Genomic DNA, 27,282 nt, shown 5'->3' on the forward strand with positions numbered 1-27,282 from the left:
GCATTTTTACAATCATGTTACACAGGTTTTGTTTAGAACAAGGCAATCTGTGGGTGAGCTGCAGAAGCCCTAGCCACAAACAAACTCCAAACTGAAGAGTGAACACATTTCAAAGCAGTACCTTACTCATTTATCTTTGATTTGCATTTCTCTACATCCCATACAGAGTCAAGAAGCTGAGACATTGAGTTCCTCAGAAGCTTTATTTTCATTCAAGCTACAGAAATAAAGTAGTACCTTCCAATTTCCCATTATACTTTCTGCGTATTTGTACGGCTCAGGGTGAGATGCACAAGGATAACTACCCTGTACATACGGAGGAAGATAAGGCTCAAAAACTAGCTTTACTTCAAAGAATGCCAAACCTTACCTATGAGGTTGGCTCCAATTCCTCGATAACATTAATAGGCACAACATAAGGAAAAGATTGATCTAAACTACCTATTGTAAGCAAAATCCAATAATTCATTACAGAAAGTCATCCAAAGAAACCTTTTAGAAATAACAAAACAGTTTTCTACTTTGAAAAAAATAGAAAAAATAGATGAGTAATTTTTGCTTTATATATGATATATTCACACACATACTTTCAAGTATCATTTTCACTATTATCATACTTACATGGCTAGAGATAAAAAAAGTGAAAATCCCATAAGCAGATTATTATGCCAAAGAAGTCACACACAGTCTTTATCTGGGTTTAGCAACACCTGGAATTCTCCATGGTATCATAGTGACCAAAAAAGCAGTGACTAGACTCAGTGTAATTTTTCCCTTTATTAAACATGTTTTAATAAGGCTTGAAAGGTATCAGGATTTAGAAAAATGGAGATGGGAAAAAGCACAGGCAGTCATAAACCCCACAAATTCACAGCTAAGCTTGTCAAATGCTCAATACTAGCAGGGAATTAAAAAAAAAAAATCTGAGTTATGTTTGGTTAGCAGGCAAACCGATACCAACAGACTGACTTCAGCTAGGATGTTTCTACATTTAAGGCATCACACAAAATAACAAGTTAATGCCAGGAAGCATAACAATCATCATGTGCTCAGCCACAATTCACATTTAGCTCTGGACATCAGAACCTGCTTTATTTCAGAATAGGAAGGCTAGTAGGCCATCCCATAGTCTTTTGGGAAAGTGCCAGGCAGCCACCAGGCAAGAGCAGAAGTGACCATGGTTTTTATCACAGGGGAAGGAATTTTAAGTGCTTATTAAAGGCTTTGCTGCAGTGCCAGAGCTGGACGCCTGAAAACAAATTCTGATGGAATACAAAACTTGAAGAGCTAAAAGGCAGAAAGTCTGTTCAAGCAGCTACAGTGACAAGTGTCCTGCAAAGAGATCAAAATGGAAAGTCTTCAAGATTTAACAGCTTCTGGAGCTTTGAAATGACGACGGAGAGGTCCAGCAGGTGCATTCGATAGCCAGGACTGGGACTGGTTCCACACTGCTTGCTAATACACTCTGCACTCTGGCTCTCCAAGTCTAGTTTGGATAGACAGGTACGAAATGCCTCCAAGTGAAACAGGTATAAACTATTTCCTTACTGGCAATGTCATTTTCATATGTCTGTTTCTTGCCAAATATGAAAAGGCACAAATTCTGCATGAAAATTTATTGTAAGACCTAACTAAAACCTACTCACAAAAAAATTTGCAGAAACCATTGACTGTTCTTAAGAGGGCAAAGTTATCTAGAAGTTAAGTGCTAGGCAGTCTGAAAGCTCTATGGGCTTAACTACTAAGCTCAACTATTTGGTTTAGTACTTCAGTGCAGGATGTTCTTAAAATCTAGTTTTAAAACCATCAGGCCCAGACTCAAAAGTAAAGCTTCCTGGAAACAAGGGAGGTCACATATATCAAAGGGAAGACCCATGTCACTTTACTAGGCTGAAATGCAATGTTTTTTTGCTTCAGTAAGGCTCCCATGGAGTCCAGAATATTTTTTCCAAGCATTTCTGTAGGAGAAGATTCCATTAGGTAGGATGGAAGTTTTGAGCTCAGTCCAAGCTTTGCTAAAAGCTACTATTCCAAGTTCCCAGAATTTGGGTAACATCAAAAATTAAGTTTCCTGAGCTAGAGCTAAAGACAGCCTGAAACACAAGACAGTGACAGCGCAGCAGGACAAACAGAAAGTGACAGTGAAAAGCATTGCACAGCCCAAGACTTACAGTACACCCAGCAGCTGTTAACTCACAAATATTCCTCATCTGTTACCCCTTCCTCCCAGGCTATATTTTGGCACATTCTTACACCCCTTTGAACACCGCAAGTTTCTGCTTCCTTTCCTTGCTCTGCTGGTTTTGTACCATATAAAACCACTTCTGAATAGATGCTTCAGACATTTATTCTTTAGTCTTCTCAGGCTTAATAAAACCACACATTTGACAATGGCTACCCATTTAGCTGGAAGTTTAATGACACTGAATATTTTGTAACAAAACTAGATACTTAAACATTCACTGCTTTTTCCTCTTATGAGCCTGTTTTATTAATACGCAGAATGGAGAGCTCTCAGCTTTCTCCCATAGTATAAGAATACAAACTACACCATTATAATCAGAAGAACATTAGTATGCAGCACAAAGTGATTTGCAAGTTGGAGAAAACTAGGTTCACGGTCACTTGCTTCTTCTAGCAATGAATTAAAGGCATAGGTTATATATTTGATAAAGCAAGTATGTAATTTAATTTTCACTCAAATCTTCTAGAAACATAGCAATTGTTATCTGAGCAGTGAAGAGCCTCAAATCACCCTACTTGAAGTTTTCATATTACAGTGCAAGTCAGTTGGCTGCTTAAATAGGCTCAAGCTGAAAAACCTGAGACCATACCAAAAAAACTATCAGTCACTTTTCTAGATGAACAAAATGCTGCTACCCTGAACAATATTCCAGTCAGTCTTGTAGTGAAATTAAACAAAACCAATACTATGTACTTCTCACAACAGCACTCAGGTTAATCTCAACGCTCTTTACAAAAGGGCAGCACTACCTGCGTTTCTGAATTACACTCATTTTAGTGAGCCTTGCCCCAGTGCTCCCAAATTACATACGCGCAGACAATCTAATGTTACCACTCAGGAAACTGATTCATCTTTACCTTCCCATGCACACAAGCATTACTGGTTTATTCAGAAATATCAAAGTCTTTATAAACACTACTAAGCTTGAGGCTGATGATATAGAACTGAAATAGAGAAATTTAGTTCAAAAAGCGTACTTTAATTGCAAAGATGATTAGCTGAAGCTGTAAGCTGCAAAACAGGCAGGGACTGCTGTATTCTACTATGAATGGTCCTATTAAACCTGACTTGCTTTGCACACCTGCAGAATCAGGGCAGGCAACCAGTTACACCAGAATCCACAGAAACCAGCATACAATCAGCCTAATAGCTCTCTCCACATCCAACATCTATCCTGGTTAATGACCAATACTGAAGGCATGGTATCATTAGATATAGATGCCTACTGTAAGTGTTTCTATTAAACACATAAGAAGGATCCAGAAGTTAATGTAATATCTTTTTGGTATAGTCCGATATGCTATTTACGACATTTCTGATAAAATGTGCAAGAAAGTGTTCAAGTCTATCTTAGCACACAGAAACACTTCAGTGCCTTAATCAGGCAGACTAAAAAGCCCAATTCAACTGAAGCTCCACTGCCACAGTGACTAAACTTGCTTTAAGGAGTCATCACAAAGATCAAAACCCCAATAAGGATCTGCCTTTAACTGAAGAAAGGCTATATAGCCCTGGCAAGACCTTAAAGTACATCACACCAAAAAATAAGAAATTAGCAATAAAGCATTGATTTTGCTGCATGCTCTACTTTTAAAGAGTGGAAAGAAAAAGCCTCTCACATTGTGCTCAAAACAAGAAGTTAACTCAATGGCCCTCAAAATTTTCCCCCAATCCTGCAAGTCCAGCAAACTTACAGCTCCCACAGCAACTTTCAAGCCAATGAAAGTTTCATTTCATTGTAAGACATACATAATAGACTACCTAGATCCTCATATACTTTTATTTTGTAGCCTTGTCTCTAGTGCGCTTTACTTGTACTTCATATGGGAATTATATACTTAAAGCAGAATCACTCATTTAGGCGCTTTTAGCGTAGTTCCTACCTGAAACTAGACGGCTTTCTATGTACCCTTGAATTTCTTGGTTGGCATAAACCAAAGTTAAGAGAAATAATGCAAACCATGATTAATTAGACCAACCACTAAGAAAAAACAGTAGCCACATCAATATAATTTCACTTTGATTTAGGGTGCTATCTAATAGATTTATTAAAAGTTTCAACAGACTATAGCTCCAGACTTTATCTTTCTTGGAAGACACTACAATAGAAGCCACAGTAGAGACTGCCTTGTCACAAGAGGTACAAATACTTGCTGTATAGATGGAGAAATAAAAGGACAAATCTAGTTGTCTAAAAGACAATTCACTGTACACATTTTATTTACAGTTTTGTACACTGTCTTAATATGAATGGGACCGCTTTTCTACTTGAGCCATTTTAACCAAAGCAAAATAACCTAAGTAATACAAAGTGTTAAAATACAGCATAAGATACAAAAACAGACATACTATTTCTAGTAAGGAATGTAAATTATGGTGTTACATTAAAAAAATCCACAATTATGTTTAGGAAATCACACAAACAGATCACTGATTTGACTGAAATGCATAAGTTTGCAGCAAAGCTTTGATGTTACAAAAAAACCAAAAAATTACCAAAGAATGCACAAAATTAATGTTTATTCCACCTTTGTCATATTCCCAGATTCTTCACCAAATGTTACATGAGCAAAAACAACTGAAATCAAAATATCACTAATGTTATCAAATAGGGAAAACAAATAAATTAATCTAGCAGCCATCAGCATAGGTTACAGCAAAGATGATGCTGTATAAAAAAATTGCTAGAAAACTGTATGCACCATACTCTTTTCCAAACCAGCAAAATGTTACTGCATACAATGCAAATGTAAAACAGAGTAATTTCCTGCAGGTACAGAAATGCAACTTCTTTTCTGAATACTGTGGATAAACAATTTTTTTTTCGTAATAGTAATGTTTCTACCAACCTATTACAGAGTGGGCCAGGAAAACATTTATGGATTCAGGGGGTGAAGTGTACTAAAATTCTGATTGGTAATGGTTACTTCAGCCAAAATAGAAAAATTGAACACAGAAGTACAAGACAAAGGCGAATGAGACTTCTCACAAATCTTAGCAACACTTAGATGGAAATCAAATTTAAATGTAGTCCACTCTGCTTTTGAAGAGGCTTTGGTTCAGCTCCCAAATCTCGATTGCTTGACGCAGTCTCCTATGAAAGAATACTCAGAAGGTGTCTTCTTAAACAACAAACCTATTTTTAGTGGTGGAGCCGCTCTTAGTAGCTGTGTCTGCATGGGACTGATAACCAATCACTATCTTTGGAGGAAGTCCTAATCTTTCCTTGTATACTCTCCTGGAGAAAAGAAACAGAACAACAGTTTAAGCAAAGCCCTTAGGAAGGAATTAGTAACAGCACACCTGCTTTTAAGATCTGCTGACACCTTCACGAAAAATAGTTGCCTATTTAGAAACAATTTCTCAGGTACGAATAAAGGACTTGAAACAGGATTTTTTTAGTTTATTGCATCTAAAAATCAGCTCATAGTTCTGTATGAACAATGACTTACCATATAAAATAGGACAAGCTCTTGCCAAAAAATAATTAACAGGCCAACATAAATGTAGAACACAGGGGTTCTACTGCATTCATGTGGATATCATTAATATCAGCAAGCTATATTCCCACATATAGAAAAAAACAGCTATGAAGAAGTCATGGTCCACAATTCCAGAACTACTGAGATAACATCACCTGAACCCAATAAAACAGCAATTCCCTTGAACAGTCAGTTTTTATCACCACACACATCTCAGTTGCACAGACTCGCTGTCTTTTCTTTAACTACTGATAGAAAGCAGATCCCCATCCCCCCAATTCATTATGATACCGGTCATGGGCAGCTAGCCAACAGGAACTTTAAGAAAAATCAGCTTGGATCTTATGCCTTGAGAAAGAAGCAGCGGTACCTGCCTTACACACACACTGCGTTCCTTAGCATAAAGTGAGATGCAAGCCACTAATGGCACTAGGCTGCAAGCTCTGACTGAACCACAGAACAAGCCTGTAACAAAACTACATAAATTTGTTTTTTTAACTTACCCTAATCATAATGGAGCAGTTTACAGGACCATAGCTTCCCCAATTTTAACTGTTAAATAAAAGCTTGATGTATTCTCTTTGGAATTATGGCAACATGACAGCAGGTAGTCAACATAACTTACCTTAGTCATTGTGTCGGTCAATTTGCAAAATCTTAACTTTTTTACAGTTCTCTAATGGAGTCATCTTAGCTCCATAGTTAATGGTTAATACCATTCTAAAAATGTTCTCTGATGCCTACTAGGTTTGATGTAAGGTTATTCTCTACTAGCAGAAGACGTGTACCACAGTTCTGTTTATTGTTAAACACTTACCTTTCAAGTCTGAACATGACTGTACAATAAAATTGTTAGTATAAGGTGGACCCCACCAGATTCTTAAAGGCCCAAATGAGGAACGTGTCAAGAGAGCCACCCAATAAGTGAAAAACATTAGCAAGCTACTATGCCTGACAGTTAAAGTTTGGCTTAAGACAGATGTGCTAAGCTAGGAAGATAAATATTTTCATTGGTTTGCATAGGTTAAGTGGCCTACAATGACTGAATTTAACAGCAAGCAATTTTGAAGCATCAATACTACAGCATAAGGAATCCACTAGCTTTAGCTTTACAAACTGGCATGCTGCAACAATCTACACTATCTACAGGTATTAATTACAACACCTCATTGTGAAAATAAAAACTTCTGCCAAGATTTGTGTTCAATTCTTCGTTACTTCTAAACTACAGCGAAGGTAGCGCAGCAGTACAAAGAAGTTGCTAACATAAGCCCATACAAAAAACTACACAATAACACAAATAATTTGGCACTGAGTTACTTAAACTTAGGATACAGCTCTGCACAGGCTACATTTGCCTGAAGTGCATTCTCTATCAAGTTAGCTGGCTTTAAATGTTACACTTCACATATTCAAGACACCAATCACATTACTTACCCTATATGCGTAACAGCATCCCTGTTTTCACATTCAGTTGTCCATATTGCTATTTTATCACCCTTAGTTCTAACATTAACAACAGCACCACATACATCATCACTGTAGTCATCAAACGACTCCCCAATAAGGCACAGCAGCTACAAAACAAAGATTAACCATTAAAAGTGGCAGTTCAAAGTCAGAATCCTGCTCCATAGGCAAACACTCAGTGTACACAAAGGACTGAGGAATACTACATTTTACTGCTTATAGCCACTTGCCATACAGCAATCATTTTCTGTTTACTGAAGTATCTTCTTGAAGTTCCAAATGTTACAAGTGAACGTAAACTCAGTTGTAGTAGGGTATCTTCCTCCTATTTTGAGTTTTCCATCTCTCCTCCTGTCCCAGCAGTTGCAAGCTCTGACACAGTTGATCATTTACGTAGCGTTGCCTCCTATCCCATCCTCCCAAGCCCAAACCAGGTAAGAATTAAAGGAATTTATTCTTCTTTCTAAAGTACGTTTAACACAGGTAGACAAATCTGAAATTTTACGTGTTTACGTTCATTATCTAGGAAGAACCTGTAAAGAACTATTCAGGCAATTTGTCAGTTATGTAAGGTCCAACTTCAATTCTGAAGTGTATCAATTCAGAGGCAAATCAGACTGCAACTTAGATGGAAAGTGCTATCTAATGAAGTGTTACTTCCTATCAACACACTCAGGAAGCTTCAGTGTTTCCACAGACTCTGAAGTGGGAATCAGTCATCCTGAACAGCGTGTAATACAAGTGCAACAATACAAGTGTACAAGTAACACAAGATTCTTCCCCCACAGATTTCTAATGGTGAAGCTTCCAATTGGCAAAGGTGGTATCCTTCAGGAACATCAGACTGAGTTAGGTCACATCCCTGTACAACACGCTAACTGTGAACGGGATGTTTAAAATCTTCAACTTGCAACTTGTAAAACAAGGAATTTTCAGATATTCAAAACTGAGACTTTCTTGTAGTTAAGAGATTCATCTAGTCCATGCTGAATTAAAAATCCTTCTGCACACTGAAGTATTAATCTCCAAACAGATGCTTGTTTACTTCACTTACACAGTACCTTAAATACACTGCCATTATATTTGTTTTCCAGAATCACTTGTAACATTTGGAAATTCAACACACTTGCAACTTTTTGAACAAAGCAGGTCTTTCAGTACCCATGAAAGCTGCAAGGGCTGGCTTCAAAGAAATACAAAAAAGCCAAAATGTGCTACTGAATAAATCAGGTATAACTACGCATACTTTAAATATTACACCCAATTGCAAGCTGCACACATTCACTGAGTAATGAAAGCCACAAATGTTTAAGTTTAAACCACACACAAACATTCAAAATAATGATCAACAGTCTTAGTACGTGTACAAGCAAAGATGACTACCATGCTCAATAAACACTACAGTCAAGTACATTCTTCATGAATGCTGCACAACAGGGGAAAAGAGTCTTCTCAAATGAAGTTTAGTTTACAGTTAAGAATGGTAAAGATCATTATAACAAAAATTTGTTCCAAAGGGGAGTGATAAAGGAAGAAGCTTTGATTTTTGTTGGAGAAAGTTGGTTACAAATAATTCATGGAATTAGAAGTGACAGGGTTGTTTTAGAGCACATATCCCAGTCACCTGGGTATTTGGGCTCTGGGCCATTGCTTGCTGCTAAGCAAAAAGCAGAGCCCTCTAGCCTTAAGTCTACATAGACTATCTACAGGTTTCCAATCCATACGTAATAGCTATTAAGAATCAGAAGGCATTTAGGTGGAAAGGCCAAATGCACACAGCAAGACATTCATTTACTCATGTGCGGTTGTATTGCCTAGTAGTATAATGCTCACAATCCTTTCTTCAAATCACTACTACAGTGACTAGAAACATCCTAATAGCTCTGGTATTTTGGACACCTCTGCTTTGATCCTGAAGGCCATTTCTCCCTTTCGAAGGGGTGCAATACTTCTTGCCTCTCACACAAGCAGGAAAAAAAAGATCAGAGATTTGATAAGATTGCTTTGCATTGTACTGTCTGCAATCCATGCCCCTAAAACCCAGATCACAGGAGACCGTTTTAGGCTATTCTGAGTCAGTTCTTAGACAGTACAGTTATATCCTTTTTTACAACACATTTACTGCAACCCACATGATCTCTAGAAGTACATTTACCATTCAAAAAAATCTATTCCAAAGAGATAACAGCAATGAAAAAAAGCATTTTTATAGTGTACATACAGAAAGATTGTGCTATTACTTGCCTATCCTAGCATTAAGATAAGTACAGAAAGAACAAAAGTAAATCTGAAACTCCCTTGTTTCAGCAAGGCCAAAACCTGAAAACTATTCACTTGTAAGAGTATTTGTAAAACAAATTGTTACATTTAAGCAGTTAAATTTGGGAGTCACTTTCAAGACAAAGTATTATCTTCCCAGTAGCTCAACAGCTATTCTGTACATTCCACAGGAAAAGGTTACTCTGTCCTGTAGAATTATCTCTGTTGCTGCCCATTATAAAAAAGTATTCCACAGAATACAACTACATTGAGCGCTATTGAAAAATCATGTTTCAAATACAGCCTGTCAATAAAAACTTACAGTACACTGTGCTGCCAGGAAGTTAGAAGTCTAGTGTGGCACAGAGAAAAGAAGAAACCAGTTAAAATATTAAATACAAATGCAATATTCTTCAGTTGCAACTTGTAAGGCCATAGTGCTTACTGTCTCTAGCCAGAAGCGATCAAGGTCACTTCGTCTCTGCTGTTTGTTTAGTGTGATTAGCCATCGTCCTCCTCGCTTGTTTTTTTCATCTTCCCACATGGGTTCAATCCCATCCTGCAAAGAACGGCCAGAAGTTAAATCAAGACTTCACAGAACCACGGCTTGGGTTGGAAGGGACCTTAAAGATCATCTAGTTCCAACCCCCCCGCCATGGGCAAGGACACCTTCCACTAGACCAGGTTGCTCAAAGCCCCATCCAACCTGGCCTGCAACAGTTCCAGGGATGGGGCATCCACAACCTCTCTGGGCAACCTGTTCCAGTGCCATGCCTCACCACCCTCATAGTGAAGACTTGATCTGTATTTTTCCTAAAGAATAACCAAAAGGCCAGTGATAACTGAAATAGCAACTTAAGAAAAAAATGTATATTTTAAGATACATACTTGTCCAGAAATACTGTCTCATACCAACACCAAAGTTCCCAAACAGCTTAACAAGTGCACTTTCTCTACTGAATTTTTATTTCTACAGAAGAATCACAGCCCAGGCAAAAGTCTTGGCTACAGAACACTACATAAAAAAACCTGTGGGAACAGGCAAAGTCAACCATCCGCTTTGCCCCCTACGAAACCAGATAAAATTAGCAGCTACATTCTGGAGTCCTTATTTTAAGTCTTGGACTCAGTGCCACATTGGCCAAGCGTTTCGCTTGTGCATAAAGATTACTTCACTGAAACAGACACCCTTGGCAGTCTATCTCAGTGACTTCCTGCACACACAGGGTGGGAATAAGAGGGTTTTAATTGTCAGGGCCACAAAAATCAACACACCATTTAGAAGGAAGTTGCATTCTGATTCATGCTTTACCAAGGGCCCTGCACTGAATTAAACGACTCTGGATGTCCTGATCCAGCAAAGCAGCCAGCTGCCACTCCCATATCCACCAGCTACGCTGCACTTCAGAAAAGTCAGTCATTAAAAAAGCAGGTAACTGTCTAGACAGAGAAATTTGGTTAAGAACTGTCTATTAAGAGAGTCACACTACAGAACTTTGGCTGAAAACTAATTAAGTGTTCAACATGCAGGATGGAGTGGTGTCAGCTCACTTAAATTTAACACCCCACTGGCAGCTGCAGAGCTCAAACTACTTCATCACCTTTAAGAGGCACTCTTACGAGGTCACGATTGAAGGACAACAGCAAGAGATTGCTCAGAAGCCTGCAATAGTGGCCAATTCTGCACCTATTCCATGCATTTAAATAAATTATTGCTGATTGATGATAAGCAAACACAGAATAGATACACATACTGAAAACACAAATTTAGGATTCATGCAAAAAAGACAAGCATGATCCATAGATATCCTAACCTCTGAAGGACCTACAGCTTCTTAAAATTTACTAGTAAGGTTTCTCAGTCACCTAAAATATTGTTACCTTACCAAACCCAAGCATCACCACCTTTCACTACCTAAAGCTGCTGGGGTTTACAAGCTATGTACACAGTCTACTGAGGAGTCCCAGCCAGTAGCTATGTTTTATAAGCAAAGGAGAAACCAGGCACCAGTACTTAGGGGAGTATTTAGATATCTGAATCCAGAAAGGAAGCTGTATGTTAGAAGCACTTCGGAGAGGTTAGGATTTAATTTAGAGCTCCAGTTCAGATCTCCACTCCAGCTGAGGCAAGATTTCACGTACACTTTCTCATCAGCATTTCCTGTTCGCTAGTTTGAACACTTCCTCAGCATGCTTTAAGTGTCAATGTTGGGTACAATTTTCTATTTCATACATAAGTAATATTGCATTTAACTGGTGGTGTAAAAATTAATTACAAGAACATTGTGCGCCTGGCTAGTAGTGCTCAAAGAATACCAGAGAACATTGCAGCCTCCCACAGAACTTGGACATTTTAACTCACTTCATATCACACCAAATGACAGCGCTGGAAAATCTTTCATAGTATAAAAATTATTGAGACTTAATTATTTGCACAAACATCTCAAACATAGAATGAAGACAAACATAGTAACAGATTAAAACATACTGTCTGTGAAGTGTGTTAAAGCAAGTACTTGCATTTTCAGAACTAGTGACAGCCTGATTTTCAGAGGGCATGTGTTTGGGACTTCCTAAAAAAAAGTAACACCTTTAGGACATTCCCAACCATGTTCCTAAATATCTGAAGTGAAATATTTGGACGGTGTCTTGCTTAGACAGGAAATCATCCATCAACATCCATAACTAAAGAAAAAAGGTTAGCAAGCATACCTTAAAGAGCGAGTAGTCACAACCAGGCATTAAATTACTAGAGAGCTGAATATGGTTGTATAAACTGTTGGAGGGAAAAAAGCAGGATTAAAAACTAAGCATTATTTTAAGGTACCAAATTCTTGAAGAATTTAAGACATATGACCAAACAAAATACAAAAATTAAAAAGCATTAAAGTTATTTCAGAAGCAACCCTATTTCTTAAGTATTTTTCAGCAGTATAAAAGCATTAGCTTTAAGATGTTCTGGGCTTAAAGAAGCAGAATGGAAACTGCTTTATGAACACTTGCTGGGTTCCTACACCAATGCTTCTTTTAAACCTAGTTCTAACAAAGTTATTAGAAACATAACTCACTGAACTTTCATGGCAACAAGTTCTGTGTGCATGTGTATTCTGTACATATAACATGTGGAATAAGGATAACGTTTATATTTCTAAGGCTACTCTCTGCAGAGAGAGATTTTAGGAGAAATTTTCAACTTTGCTATTTAATACAATACTCTAGGGATGAAGGCTGTAGGCCTGATAATTCAAACTGAAATACGGACTCAAAAGGCAAGAACAGATGACAAACAATAAAACATAAAATATATACTCCAAATTAAATTTACAACTATGCAATTCAGCGCAAAAAAAAGTCAAAGGAGTACATACTGTCTCCTCCTCTAGCAAGAAGATAAATGCTTTTTTTTCCTGCACTGTTAAGGTCAGACTTCAGAAAAAGGCCTGCACATCTCATAGTAACCTGTAGTCCAGGACTAACTAACATTCAGGCATGGTCCAGCACCGAAAAGGAAATGAATTACTGTGATGTTCTAACAACTAGAAATCAGGCATAGGAATTTACAAAGCCAGTTACAGATTTACCAGCTTCCCTCCTTTAAGTTTACCTTAATCTTTTCGCCCCAGAACAACATACCTATTTCCCACTCTGACCACAATGAAGGCATAACTTCTCAACTGCTTGTGACTGATTTTATACCTTCACTGCAGACATCTAGATTAAGCACTTTTAATTACCCAGACTACCTTGGTTATAGGAGCTCGAAAACTTACCCTTAACCAACTTTAATAGTGAGCTTCAAACAATTTAGCCGCCCATCACATACCCCAAGACTGCAAACTACTGTTCACTCAACCATTAGTCACTCCCATAGCAGGAATGGGAAAGCTAGTTACAAGCACAGAATCCTATTCCCTCCCTCTGACAACTGCACTGATAAATACTTGTTCAACATTTTCAGTATCTTTATTTCTTCCCTGTTGGTGCTAATGGGTTATGGATGGGTCTCATTATTCCACTAAGACACCATCTCTCCCTTACTGATCACATCCAAAAGAAGGTATGCAACAAAAACCTTAAGAACCCTACCACTCAACGTAGCATGAAACACTAAGAAAGATCAAATATATAATGCATTTTTTCCACCCTCAATTTCATGCCACTTGCATTTTCTCCATATTTCATCATTATGGCGGGCAAAATCTTCCAAGCAAGCCACCTGAATTTGACTGAAGCAAGTGTTTGGAAAGCACAGGCCGACCTTCAAAGGCTTTGTTATTGCTCTTTCAGCCTAACTGCTTTCACAGACCTTCAATTTAGAATGAAGGTAGTTTCTTCCGTAACCTCTAATGAGGTTAGAATGTAACCCTGAATGAGGTTCAAGGATGCCATTAATCTGCATCAATTTCCCAAGTACTATGCTCCAGATTCAGGCACTCTTGAACATCTGAAGTGAGCCAGCTGTCTGAGAATTTAATCAACTAGCAAAATTTGGGGCTGAGGAAGTGACAATCAGTTGTCTACAAGAATTTACAAAGTCACATTACTATGAGATAGCTACTGCACCAATACAGTTTTCTACATGTATGTTATGTACATATGAATATAAGCAGTGTTGCAGTGTTAACGCAGGACAATGTGCATTTAAAGTATGAAGAACTTCTCCAATCACATTTTCTTCAAAGGTCACATTCTACCACATTCTGAAGAATGGGGTAGACCTCACCCTCAATTTTGCAAACATTTCAGATTACACCCAAAAAGTTGCAGTTAATGGAGTACTTTATGCTTTTTGACTTTGGCATAACCTTTGCCAACACGTCAGGATTATTATGCAGATTGAAAAATCTTTACTTACGCCCAAAAATCTTCAACAGTATCAAACTTTGAGATAAGACGAAGATTTGCTTGCCAAGTTTTGCTCTTGTCATTTTTAAAAAACCAGAGTGCCCATCTAAAGGAAAACAAGATAAAATAATAGCATCTAGAAATTAAAGTATATTAAAAATATAATTAATTATTTGTATTGTTATATCCAAACTAATTGCAAACCTTAAGATATTATCAGCATGGAAGTCAGTTTTCATCAATAAGCTCCATGAGAAACTCAGTTCTCAAATACAGCTCTTTGCAGATCAACAATATTTGTGTTTCCATTACAAGAATCATGGCAGACTTGATCAATCCATTTAGGTAAATATTTTAAATAGTTTTGGAACATTTCTAAGACTCTAAACCTCTAAGCCTCAGATGTTTCTCCTTGCTGCCACTGCTAAAATGCAATCCCCTACTGCAAATAACTGATTACGGTCTAAAACAAGACCAACTATTCAAACTAGGAGCACAGCTCCCTTTCCAGTAATTTCCTTGTAAAGGTTACAAAAGCTAATTATATCACTCCAAAACTATACATGACATGAAAGTTTCCCAGGCACTCACATACTAGGAGAGCATAAATTTTAAAAGGGAAGCTGCGTTAAGCTTACTAATGGCAACAATCTTAAAAAAACCCAAACACCAACTTTAACTGTTTCAAGTTTTTAAATCTGCATATATAAAGACTAAATGAAAATTTTACCACCCAGTTTTCGTCATCATCTCTGCTAAGTACAAATATCAACACGTATTATAAATCAAACCTTTCAAACAAAGATGCTCTTTCTGGATCTAAAGAGCATCGTTGAAAATGCTGGAACAGGATACCTGATGAGGCATTTAACAGAATAGGCTTATTTTTCATTCTGATAGTTTCAGTAGTGTTGAAATCACCCAGGTTAGCACTAGAGTAGATTTATCTTCTCACAGCGGAGCACTTTAAGTCGCCAGGTGTCAGTCTATTGTTTTGAGACCTTTCCTGACATTTCAAACCTTGTTTTAGAAGTTTACTATTTTCCAGTAATAGCCCCACTACCACCTGTAAAGGAGCGTCAGCACCAATTTAATCAAAGTGTTTAGAGGAAAGAGGAAGGATGGAGGTTGAAAGACAACAAGGGAAAATGGGATGTACGCAGCATAGCACAACAGCACAGAGTGGTTTTCCATGCTTGCTCAAAACTTAGAAAAAGAGTAAGGTGCCACTTAGTAAAAGGTTCACTTTGGGGCGGCACCTACCTACCAACATTAAGTACTGAGCACTCCACATCAGCTCTTCAGCTTGCTTGGAGAAAATTACTTCCTAGCTGCTCTTTTTGAAGTGTATGTATGCTGCTGGAGTAACTTTTGTGCCCATTTAAAGGAATTCAACCTGCAAGCTTATAACATCTTTACTGCAGAAAGGTAGTTCAAGTCAAGGTTTTCAAGTACAAAGCTTCTCAGTAAAGTCCACATTGTGTCTATAGCTGACTAGTAGCTTTTAAGACATACCTGGTTTTGCATACTGAACACAGAATTTAGTAAGAGGGCTTTGATTTTTCCATAGCTTTTCTTAACTATACTTTCAACTACTGCTCCATGTTTTTCTTGTTAAACAAGAAAATTTAAGTGCCCTACAGTTTTTTCTCTTAGTGACACATCGGTACAAATGTGTGCATTTGCACTTTACAGGGTTTCTTTTGCTGTGCTTCCTACAGATAATGAAAACAATATCACTGTAGACACCAACCACTCATATGATCAAGTCTAATAAGCTCTTTGGCTGATTAACACAGCTTCTACGACTTTCAGTTCCAAATAGGAGAAAAAATGGTAAGATGTGAAGGAGTAAGACTCTGATAAGAAATAAGAATGAGAAGCCTTTACCACAGGCAACTTAATTGCCCAAAGTACAAGGCAGAATGGAAGGTTTTCCAGTTCTGCTTGGCAGTAACTTCATCTTGGTGTCAGTTTCTTAAAACACACCAGACAAAAGCAACAAAAGCTCTGCTTGCCTCCAACCAAAAGCAAAGCCATGCTCTTTCCAATCACATGGCTGCATGATGAAAATTTGCAAAGATTTTCAGATTCTGTAACACTACTACATGAAAAGGCTCTAAATTACAACAGGATCAGATTCTATTTCCACTGCAACTTCACAGCAAAAATCTTCCAAAAAATTGAGAAGTCTCAAAACGCTGCTAGAAAACTTAAGGTAAACAAGAGAGCTGTAAAGCCACAGGCATTCTTCTATCTTTGGCAAAATTACAATCACACATCTGTACTATTTACCTGTTTTGTAGTGGATGCTTAATATACTGTTCAGGGCTGGCAACCTCCTGACTAGGTGCTGGCTCGGTTTTCTCCTCTTCTGAAGGCTGAGGGTTGGGAGTGGTTTCCTGTTTGAAGAAAGGAGTTATTAATACATTCCTTCTCAATTTTTATTGAAGTAATTTAGTTCTTTGAAGTAACTTTAAGAAGGTTGAAGCTACGAGTTCCTCTGATTCATCTTGGATTAGGGGCCCAAATCACATCATGGAAGCACAATCTGTATCTCTTTATTCCTCAACATCTGAACAGGTCCTACAATAAATACTAACTGCAGGAATTCACATGCTGCTCTTCAGTGATTTGCTTCCTGTGTCATTTGTTTCCAGAATGGTTTACTTAACATACTTGTCTGAGAGTTATTTCAGAAACACACAATATGCTACGTTATCTAGAATATGCACATCTAAAAATTAATTTCCAGAATAACAATTTCAGAAGGAAAATGATTTTTTAATCAGTTTCTGACAAAGCATCATTGGAAACAAATGTACAGGCCCTGTTAATTTAGAAAAATCTGTTATTACAAGGAGACATGCCTACAATTCTCAAGTCTGAAATCAGCTATTACAAGCAGCTAGAAACCAAACCAGTAAGTAGTTATCTTTGTATTTGTAACATCACTACTAACAAAGCTTCAGGCACCAAACAACAGAATTTAAACATATATCAGTTCTCAAATTTCAAACTGAAATAAATGTAATTATACATTTATCACAGATCAGACTGATTCTAAGTATTATTTTTTCAAATCTCTAGAGACAGTGCTAGAGATGTCAAATATACTTTAACAGAAAGAAGTGAAATAATATATTCCGAAGTGAAATAATACATTCCCTTTGCATGCAAACCCCCTCAAGCTTGTCATTCAGTTCGAGAAGCCACTGTGTCAGGTTTGAAATTCTAATGTCATTCCTTCAAACCAGGAAAGACAAAGCTTTATTGTGAGGCCAAGTGTCCCCACCAGTTACCACCATCTCTCCCTAATCTGCAATCCGTGCTAGAACATTACAGAGAAGGAATGAGGAATATAGCTCTTTCCCTACAGCTAACACAAAAATGCCTGTACAGCTGACCCTGTGAAAGAAAAAGCACTTCAGTAACGTAAACAAATACTGACTACAGCAGACCCAAAGACTCTAGACATTCCTAAATGCAGCAATACAAAAGCAATACTTAAAAATTAATTTAAACTTTGTGGTCTTAAGAGAACAAAGCAATGTATGGGTGGATTAAGTAATGGTAGGTCATCTAATTAATGGAACAGTTTACTCCAGACTTACACATTACTCAGTTTATCATCACCAAAGCTGCTGAAAAGTGGAATGGATTTGAAGTGATAACATAAACACTGTTTAACCTTCACAGTCCCAGCTGGCAAACTCTTCTGATAACACCTAAACATCTGTCTTAATAGGGATTTTCTTTTCATTATCAATATATTTAGCATTATTAAGCATGATATTATGTTTTACTTCAGAGAAGTTACACCTTTATGCTCAAAAATAAAGTACGCTTTAGTTTAACAGCTCACCTAGAAAAAAATCTCAGTTCAAAAGCTAATTTACACCACACTTAAGAATGCTTTCATATGCTCTCACGTTCACAGTGAAAAGACTGAAATGCGAAGGCCTAACAGGGGCAATGACAGCTAGGCTAGTGCCTTGATTTACACAGTACAAGGGGCAGGTAGTACAATTTCCTGCCTCTTAATAAAACTAAATGCTTTCTGAAGATTCCCTAATGGGGAACATCACTGACAAACCCACAGAAGCACAGTGTTGAACAATCTGTCAAATCTCCTTCAGTGTAATACTATAAAAAGCTAAACAGATCTTCAAAAAACTTTCTAAGTGCTTCAAATTCTATCTAGAATAAAAATTCTAGTGTTAGCCTCATTTGGTTTTAAGTTGATGGTAACAAATATACATCTTTCCCTTTAATCACAAACAAGAACCCCACAGAACAAATCAAGATGGTCAACGCACAAAGGCTGTAAAATACACCAAAGAAGTTCAATATTTCCTCCTCCAAGTTATCATTTTATTATACTACAAAAAGCCAAGTACAGACAACTAAAATTTAAGTGTTGCCCCTTCAGGGGCTTCTAACTAGAACAGTTAGAAATATTACATGTGCAAATACAGTAAGCATACAAGAAAAATCTTGTTGATATTTTGGAAGTAAACTAAGCACTAGGTTTTGTGATAAAGCTTGCTTTCATCCACAATACTCTGTAGTTGTGACATCTAATTTAAAATTGATTTACAAATGCTATTAAACTAAAGATTTTTACATCAAATAGACTCACTCCTGACAAATGCAGAGTATCTTCCAAAAATAATTTCAGTTGAGAATCTCATTCATGTTTTCTCAGCAAATAACTTTGAATATACAAAGAGCTAATCCTAAAGTCTCCCTGGTCAGTCTTCCAGAAGTATTGTAACTATATAAACTGGAAGAATCAATACAAAACTATTGAGCACATGCAGGGCTATGCCATTTCACAACTTCTAATACAAGACAACATCAGAAAAGATTAAGGTAGCACCTCCAGACAACTAAAAGAATGCAATGTGCCTCTATACCTGCCCAGTATAGTGATGGTCACCCTTCACATAACTACGTGAAAGTCCATTTCTGGACAAATGGAAGACATCTGACTCAGCAGACATTAGTTAAGTCACCACAATAACAAGTCTCTTATGACATTCTGAAAGCTACCTAGCATTAATGAAACTCAGACTAACCATTATTTCAAGCTCCTGTCCAAAACAGTGCATGACAACTCACCTCCAAGGCCCGGCCAACTATGATCTTGACCCAGAATTATGCCACTCCCCTAAAAAACTAACCCAGCCAGAAGAGATTTATTTTTCAGCACCAGGCTGCCCATCAAGGATAGGTACAACTGTACACACCAGAATAAACCTGGAAAAAGGTGTAAAGTTGGAAGCAGAGCTTACTACCACAAAACAGTTTTCTGGCTGGTCTCAGACAGAAGCCTAAAGCAGCTTGTTTTCACTACCTTTACTTCCCACTGCCATCAAGGAAAACAGAAAAAGGACCATTTTCGTTTTTGGCTGGTTAATCATATCAGCTCCCATTTCCCTTCATCTTACCTTATCTCACTATTCTGACCACCAAGCTAAAGTATTTGTATACCAAAGCACTTTTCATTATTAGTGAAATACAAAGTATGTAAGTTCACTAATTGGCATTCAAAGTCCATTTCTTGTATCCAACCTCTTTCCAGCTACTGAAATTCTACCCCAAGCCACAAGCATGCAGTTTTAAAAAGATTCTATAAGTACAACACAAATTAAAGTTGTATTGTCCACATTTTACCAATTCATACCTTGAAATCTTGTAATTGCTACACTATTAACTTAAAGTCAGACTGTCTCCACCAGCAGTTTCTGGACTACTAAATTTACAATCCTTCATAATACTTTATTATTGCTCACAACTAATGCACTCTTTAACCTAAAATTGACTTTGCATCTACTATTAAACTAAGTGGGTTTGCTGCTTTTAAAATAGATGTAATAAAATAGAGTAGTATTACCAGATAAACTGGAAAGCTTCACATGACCAATTCCACTCCTCATACACAAGACAGTACGTAATTAAAAGTGACATTTATTCACTACCCACATGGTTTTTGATGTAGGAATCAGCGTGCAGAAGTCCATGAAACATTTGCCTACTCAGCATTTAATGACTGTGCATATCTGCACGTCACTTGGATTCTGACACTTGCAGATTTAATTAGCATTATTTATTCTTTCTCCACAGCACATAATGACCAACATATCAAAGGAAGGTGTGCATGTCACCGGGACAGGAAACAAATACCACTTACAGTAAAAACTGCTTAATCAGGTTTGTCTATTGAAGAGAACAACTAGCTTGACTAGGTTTCACCGAGTATTTTCAGGTGCTGCCCGGACCACATTCACGTCACCTAATTGTCTACGGAAGTTGTTTAGGAAGACCAGTCGAGAGCGCGCAACATTTACATCCCAAAAGGATGAAACCTAGCACTATTATGCATTTTTGGTGAAAGTTAAGAGAATTAGTGGAAGAGGCTTCCAAAGTTTCCTTGCATTAAACCAAAACAAGTTAATTTGAGAGTTTCCACCTTCTTTAGGGTTTCCAACAGAATGAGAAAACTGCATGTCCCAGTTATCAGATGTCTAGGGAAAAAGCATGTCAACTATCTGCTGGTCCTTATGCTTCTTGCAGATAACTGCTACCACACTACAGTTACGATAACAATTCACAAGGCACAAAATCAAGAGCTATTTATTTCAAAATATTCTGGACAAAAAAAAGGATCTAAGCCCATGCACAAGCAAGTACTATGTGCTGTAAGAAGACAAACCAAGTGATAATCGATACACAACTCTGAGGAATGAATATACAGAGGTAAAAATCATACATAGTATGCGTAATACCAACTGGAAGAGAGGTACCAATAGCCACCTGTTACCAATTAAACAGCGTTAAATAGCTTTCCAGACACCAGGACAGCGAAAAATTTTCTAGGCACGACATAACAAGGCCTAATATGGAGTAACTACCCTAACTGCATACATTGTTACTTAGAACACCACAGATTTTTAGAAAGGCATTCCCTATTAGAACACAAACGTGCACCATAATTTTAACTGAGTGACATCCCACCAAATTAGAAGTGCTACACATGTACAGGAGGACAGGAACAAAAGACTGAAGTAGAAGAGTCACACACTTCCTCCAGGGTCAGAGGGGCACACTGGTTTGGTTTTTTTAGGAAATACAATCTCAGGTTTTAAAAGATGCAAAGAATATTTACAGCCCTTTTGAATTCTGAAAAATCGGTTACATACGCTTGAAAGTACCCATCAGATTTTCAGCATTTACCTCACAACCTTACGACTAGAATTAGCAAACAAGTTACAAGGTATATCAAAATACTTCAGTATCTTTGTGTTTTTTCTAACTGCCTAAGCAGGCTGCCCTTGTGCTACCACTTCTCACCCCAGCCTGCATTCTGCTGCTGCCTTTGCTACCGGAACATGAAATCTACCCATGGGATAAGATCGCTTTCCACATCTAACATTCTGTTAGTTCTAAGGCACTCAGACAAGAAAACAAAAACTTCCCAAAACTGCTGAGGAGAACAGTTCAGGTGACTCAAGGGACAAAACACCTCTAACCTCCCCACACTCTTCTACACAATAGACACAAAAGCACTCCAAATTACTGCGAGTATACTGAGCCACTTGTACAACCAAGCATAGAATTTTACATCAGCTGAAAAATTAAGACACATTCAATCTTCTGAAAAGAATTTAAACTAAAATTGTATAATGTATGGATGCTCAAGAGGTCAGTCTTCAACCACAAAGATAAAGTACTGGACATCCTACTGGTATGCCTGATTATTGTAAAGCATGTAATGTACATGAGCTACTTTGACAAACAGCACTGAACATGAGAAAAACTGAGCACTATTTAAAAGATTATTCATTTAAACAACTGCTCTGCACATTCAGAAAAAAAAGACTTTTAAACAGTTAAAAGTTTTCTGCCTTACATCCACTATTTAAGAATCCAGGACAAATGCTACTTTCAGGCTGATAACAGAACACTTGTATTACATAGCATACTGAAATCTGTAGATCACACACTTAGTACCTTCATAACATGAACATTTTAAAGAGGAATAGGTTTTAGGACTTTAAGAAATGAGTGACTGCTTTAAGTGTCTAGGTTAAAAATAGTCTCTAAACTGATGTTTAACCTTGACTTTAGAATATTTCAAATGTGAAAGACAAATTTGTTTGAGGAAAAAGTCACATTAATTCACTTTTAAAACCTGCATTTCTCTTTCACAATGCAGGCTCTCTACCAACATCTGTCATTTGATTCTCCCCTCTATTCCCTCAAAATTCACACCGATCTTTACAAAGCTGCCAAAAGGGTCACATTTTCTCATCAGAATTTCCCACATACTTCCGCACCTGCAGGTAGTATCAGTAAATGAAACACAACTCAGTCTCATATGCTATTTTTATGCATTACCTTGAAATAAGCTTGACTTTTTATACTTTGCATGAAATGTAATTTTTAAAAATTGCTTTCAGAAAAATGTTTATCTCAAAAAATTTACAAGCTGTCCAACATCTTCCTCCTTTCAGAGGAAGCTTTGTATTCACTCAGAAATGTAATTTACAATTTGAAAGTTTATGAAGGACATTCTCAATTATTAAATAGCATGCAAGATACATTTATCCTGTATCATTTCATAAAAATGCAATGAGCAAGCAACTGTGTTCACAATACTACAGCTGAATACTATATTGATTTCAACCATAGCAGGTCACTGACTATATTATAGCAGAAATACCTAGTAATAAGAGTAACTCTAAAGTTGAACATGGCCTGCACTTAATTTACATGCTAACTGTCTGTCAATAATACAAAAGAAATACCTTTCAGCCTACCTTGAATTTTAGGAGCTATTTTGAACTTTCTAGAATTTCAAGGCCCTACACCACTATGTTTGTAACCCCTTGAGATAATACTGTTTCATTTAAACAAAGTTTTGAGTCCTACCTACCAACGATTAGCTGTTTAAACAAGTATTTTTCAAATTACATGTAACTGAAGTTTCCCCCATATATGTTAAAATGCAGAGTTAAATTCACAAGAATTGCATTTGTGCAAGTGTAACAATAACTGTCATGAAGAAAAAAAAAGAATCATGATGCTCTTTTCCAATTTGAACGATGAGGGATCAGATACTCACATGTAAGTTACTTCCACATGATTTATAAGCACCTAGAAGTTACAGGCTTGTGTGACTACATTTTAAAGTCACCTTTGATAAACTACTGTTTACTAAAGCGTTACTATTGGTTTTGTTGTTGACTTTGTGGACTTTTGCACAGTGTTATCTGATCACATTTAATCCTCAAAGGCTACAATATGAGCACACTCTAACAGGACACACTTCTGCATATTCTCACAAATTAATCTAGAATAGTCTTAAAAGAGAAATGATCTGGATAGCACAAGAAAAACTGAGAGTTTTAACCTGTCAATGTTGCAGAGGCTTAAGTTTTCCCTGCAGCAGAGAAGTAAACCACCATGCAACAGGTCTATATTTACTTAGAATAACCTTGCTTTTCTTAGCAACTTCCATGGGACTCTTTACAGTACTCTCAACTCAAGTTTCAATATTCCTAAAGAGTTTCAAACATTTCTTCCAGTCTCTTAACAAGATGTAAAATGTATGTTACATTTGAGAGCATGGAAGTATTAGAAACATCACTGTCTTTAGTAGGAGCCTACATTTAAAAAAAAAAAGATATTCAGTTGTGTTTTGCATATCCTGAGACACATTTTCACACTACGGAAGCATCACAGATGACACCTCTACAAACCTAGGTCCAGATTTTGAAGGTCAGCAACAGAAAGGTTTCCCTATGATCAAGAGGTAATCCAATTCCCAACCACACATACAATTAAATTGTTCAATTGAAAAGCACGTAGTATTTCCGAAACATTAAGCACCTATGACCTCAGTCACTATGCAAGTCTAACTTTAAGCTTAGGTAGGAGAAGTGTGAGCCACCTAAAAGGACAATAAACAAAAATTTTATTATTTAAACAAATTTGAAAATAAGCAAGCATAGCTGATATTTGTTTCCTGCATACTTCAACTATGGCAGAACATTCAGCAACAGCATTACTTAAACTGTTGTGAGTGTTGCCCTATCTTCCACTTCTACTGGGTCAGCACAACTGTTTGTCACTGCATGGTGAACTGGATCTGGGAAACCAATCTTGCTGGGAAATGGCGTGGCAACATCAACTGTTTATTTCTGGCTAAATTAGGCCCCAGATCTAGCTCAACATGCAACCTCACGCTTATGCAAGAACAATGGAGAAAATGGTGCAGAGACAGGCTTACGCCAGCACCACAGCCCAGAAAGCCACAAACGCATGCCTTTAGAGTCATTTCAATTTCCAATGGCCATCAGCATTACAAATTATTTATCACAACCCCTGCTAAGCTCCGCGGTCATCACAAAACACTGAGCTGACAAGAAGCTCTCATCTTCAGGTACGTGGGCTTCCGCTCAGAAAGATCAGCTTTTGGATGGTAAAACAAGTGTTTCACTCTGTGGCTGGAGAACATGGGAAGGGTGCTGGTGGTGGTCCAGCCCACTGTCTTAACAACTGACGTTCTTCCCGCTCAGAACTGCTAGTCAAGCAATTTATAAATGATGACCAATTTCAATTTCTTCCTTGTAAGTAAAGGTGGGGGTTTTTTTGTTCATGGAATAAAATCCTAAGAGGAGGATCAATGTCCCTTACACAAAAGGTAAAATTAATCTTTATTTAAAAACAGTGAAGTGATTTTCAAACTTAAACACTTTTTGTCTAAATGTTACAAAGCCTCTCCGAAGCACGCACTAGCTATTTATTCACAGTTGGTAAGCAGAAGCAAGAAGCTAGCTCTCCTTAAGTTTCTCATTTTCTTGAAACCCTAATACACAGTCTTCTGCTGTCCACTCCTCATGATACACAAGCATGTGGGATTAGAATAACAACTATACTTGGATCACTTCCAGCTGCTTCAATTCTTTATGGAAATGCAGGCTGGCACAATGTTTATAAAATAGAGCATAACATCATAAGCATAACTTAATATCTAGAAAAAGAAAAGAGTACTTAATTATCATGAAAACCATAAAAAAGCTTGAATAAAAATATCATTTTGATCCAGAAAGATGACATAACCGGAAAAAGCCAATTTCGTTTGCAACACGCCTCAAGTCTTACCAGTCGCAGTGTTTTCTTGTTTCAGCCGCCAAACTCCCGAGCAGCGCATCTGCTAACTTACAGATCCTCACCGCCGGCTAGCGACCCCGCGCCTCCTAATCGCAAGGCCTCTCTCACCGCAAGCTCCGTGTCTGCCTTGAAACTAGACCTTCACCGCTCCCCGCCTGCCAGGAGGGCGCTCGCCGGCCGGCGAGAAAGAGCCGCCCCCTCGGTGACCGGCAAGTCTAACCCACCGGCCTCTCCGGGCGGAAAGCAACATGGCCACCCCCACCGCGCCACATGCGCCGAGCAGCCGCCCGCCAGGCGGCCGGGCCGGCTCGCCGCCGCCCAGGGCTGCTCCTCCTCGCCGCGCCTTCCGGCCCCGGCGTCCGTCCCCCCCCTCCCCCCCCACCCCCCCCCCCCCCCCGCCGCAGCGCCGCGGGGGCGGCGGGGCCGGGTCGGGCCGGGCGGCGGGGGCCGCGGGCGGGGCGCGGCACAATGGGCGCCGCGGCGGCAGCCGGCGCCGCCGGCCCACAGGCCTCGCTCCCGCCCGCCCGCCGGGCCCTGCCCCCGCCCCTCTCCCGCCCGCCGGGGCCGCCGCCGGCCCGGCGCCCCCCCGCACCCGTGTGGCGGGCGGCTGTGCCGGCACAGCCCTCAGGCGCCCGCCTCCGCCTCCCCCTCCCCCCGCGCAGGCCGGCGCCTCCCGCTCCCCCTCCCCCCGCTCCGTCCCCCTGCGTGCGTGCGCTCCTCGCCGGCCTCGCCGCCCGCGCCCCGGCGCCCATCCGCCTCCCGCCCGGCCGGGCGGGCGGGCACCCGCCGCCCCCTCGCCCGCCGCGGCCGGGGGAGCCGCGGCTCGAAGGGGAGGAGGCGGCGGCGGCGGGAGGGTGAGGAAGGAGAGAGAGAGGCGGGCGGGAGAAGGGAATGAAACACTCACCGGTTCCACCGTCGCCATCTTAGATCGATCTGATCGCAGAAGCGCTGCGGGGAGGGGAAGGGGCGGATAAAAAACCCAGGTTCAAACCCGGTTGGCCGCCCGGCGGTCACGTGAGCCCGGCGGCCGTTTGGGAACGGGGCGGGGAGGCGCCGGCCTCCGGGCCCCAGGCGGGGCGCGGTGTCTGCCGGGAGCTGTAGTCGCCGAGCGCGCGGCACGCCGGGAGCCCCCTCCCCCTCCCGGCGAGCGCCGTCACGCGGGGAGGAAGAGGCGGGCAGCGGCAAGGCGGGACCCCTGGCGGCCGCGGCGGGGACGCACCGCCCTCCCGGGGTGCCGTATATATGACGTATACAAGCATACGGAGGGTACCCGACGCCTTGGGCACCGGTTTATAGCCCGTCTTTCCGCCCCCCCCCCCCCCCCCCCAACACCGGCCCCGGGGCCCGTTCAGTTTGTCCGTGCAGCAGGGGGTGGCTCGAGAGAGGCGGTTTCAGCTGCCTGCTGTTCCCCAGGGAAAAGCGACCGGCATCTGAGCACCGATTTAAACGCGTCATGCACCGCAGACGAGTCCAGCGTTTCAGATCACGCGCTTTATTTGCTTCATTTAACTTGCTGTTTTGCCGATTCCACATTTAATTGACTTGGTCCTCAGGCGGGACTGAGACACGGCCGGTGCTTTAGACTCACCGGGCAAAAAAAGGTAGCAAACGGAGAAAGCTGCTGCTTCTCAAACCTGCCGGCCAGGAGGCAGCTGCAGTTTGGTGTCGGGAACGCCAGCGCGTCCAAAGCTTGAGGCTGCCGGTGGCTGGGTACGGCCTGACTCCCTGCAGGGAGGTACGGGAGAGCAGCAGCAAACGAAGGCCGGAGGTGGGATGCCTTCCCTGCACAGGGAAATAGGA

General features: G+C 39.6%; 1 protein-coding gene across 1 annotated transcript; it reads right to left on the bottom strand.

Annotated features, from left to right (window-relative positions):
- Window positions 1-4,429: 4,429 nt before the first annotated feature.
- EIF4E (eukaryotic translation initiation factor 4E) lies at window positions 4,430-26,405 on the bottom strand. Its single transcript, XM_050895385.1, has 7 exons — window positions 26,387-26,405; window positions 16,597-16,703; window positions 14,312-14,407; window positions 12,169-12,232; window positions 9,902-10,015; window positions 7,165-7,304; window positions 4,430-5,483 (listed from the first exon to the last, which is right to left on the bottom strand). Exons 1-7 carry the CDS (start codon window positions 26,402-26,404, stop codon window positions 5,369-5,371), a joined length of 654 nt encoding a protein of 217 aa, XP_050751342.1. The 5' UTR covers window position 26,405; the 3' UTR covers window positions 4,430-5,368.
- Window positions 26,406-27,282: the final 877 nt, after the last annotated feature.

This window comes from Gymnogyps californianus, chromosome 4 (assembly GCF_018139145.2).
Source record: "Gymnogyps californianus isolate 813 chromosome 4, ASM1813914v2, whole genome shotgun sequence".
Lineage (NCBI taxonomy): Eukaryota > Metazoa > Chordata > Aves > Accipitriformes > Cathartidae > Gymnogyps > Gymnogyps californianus.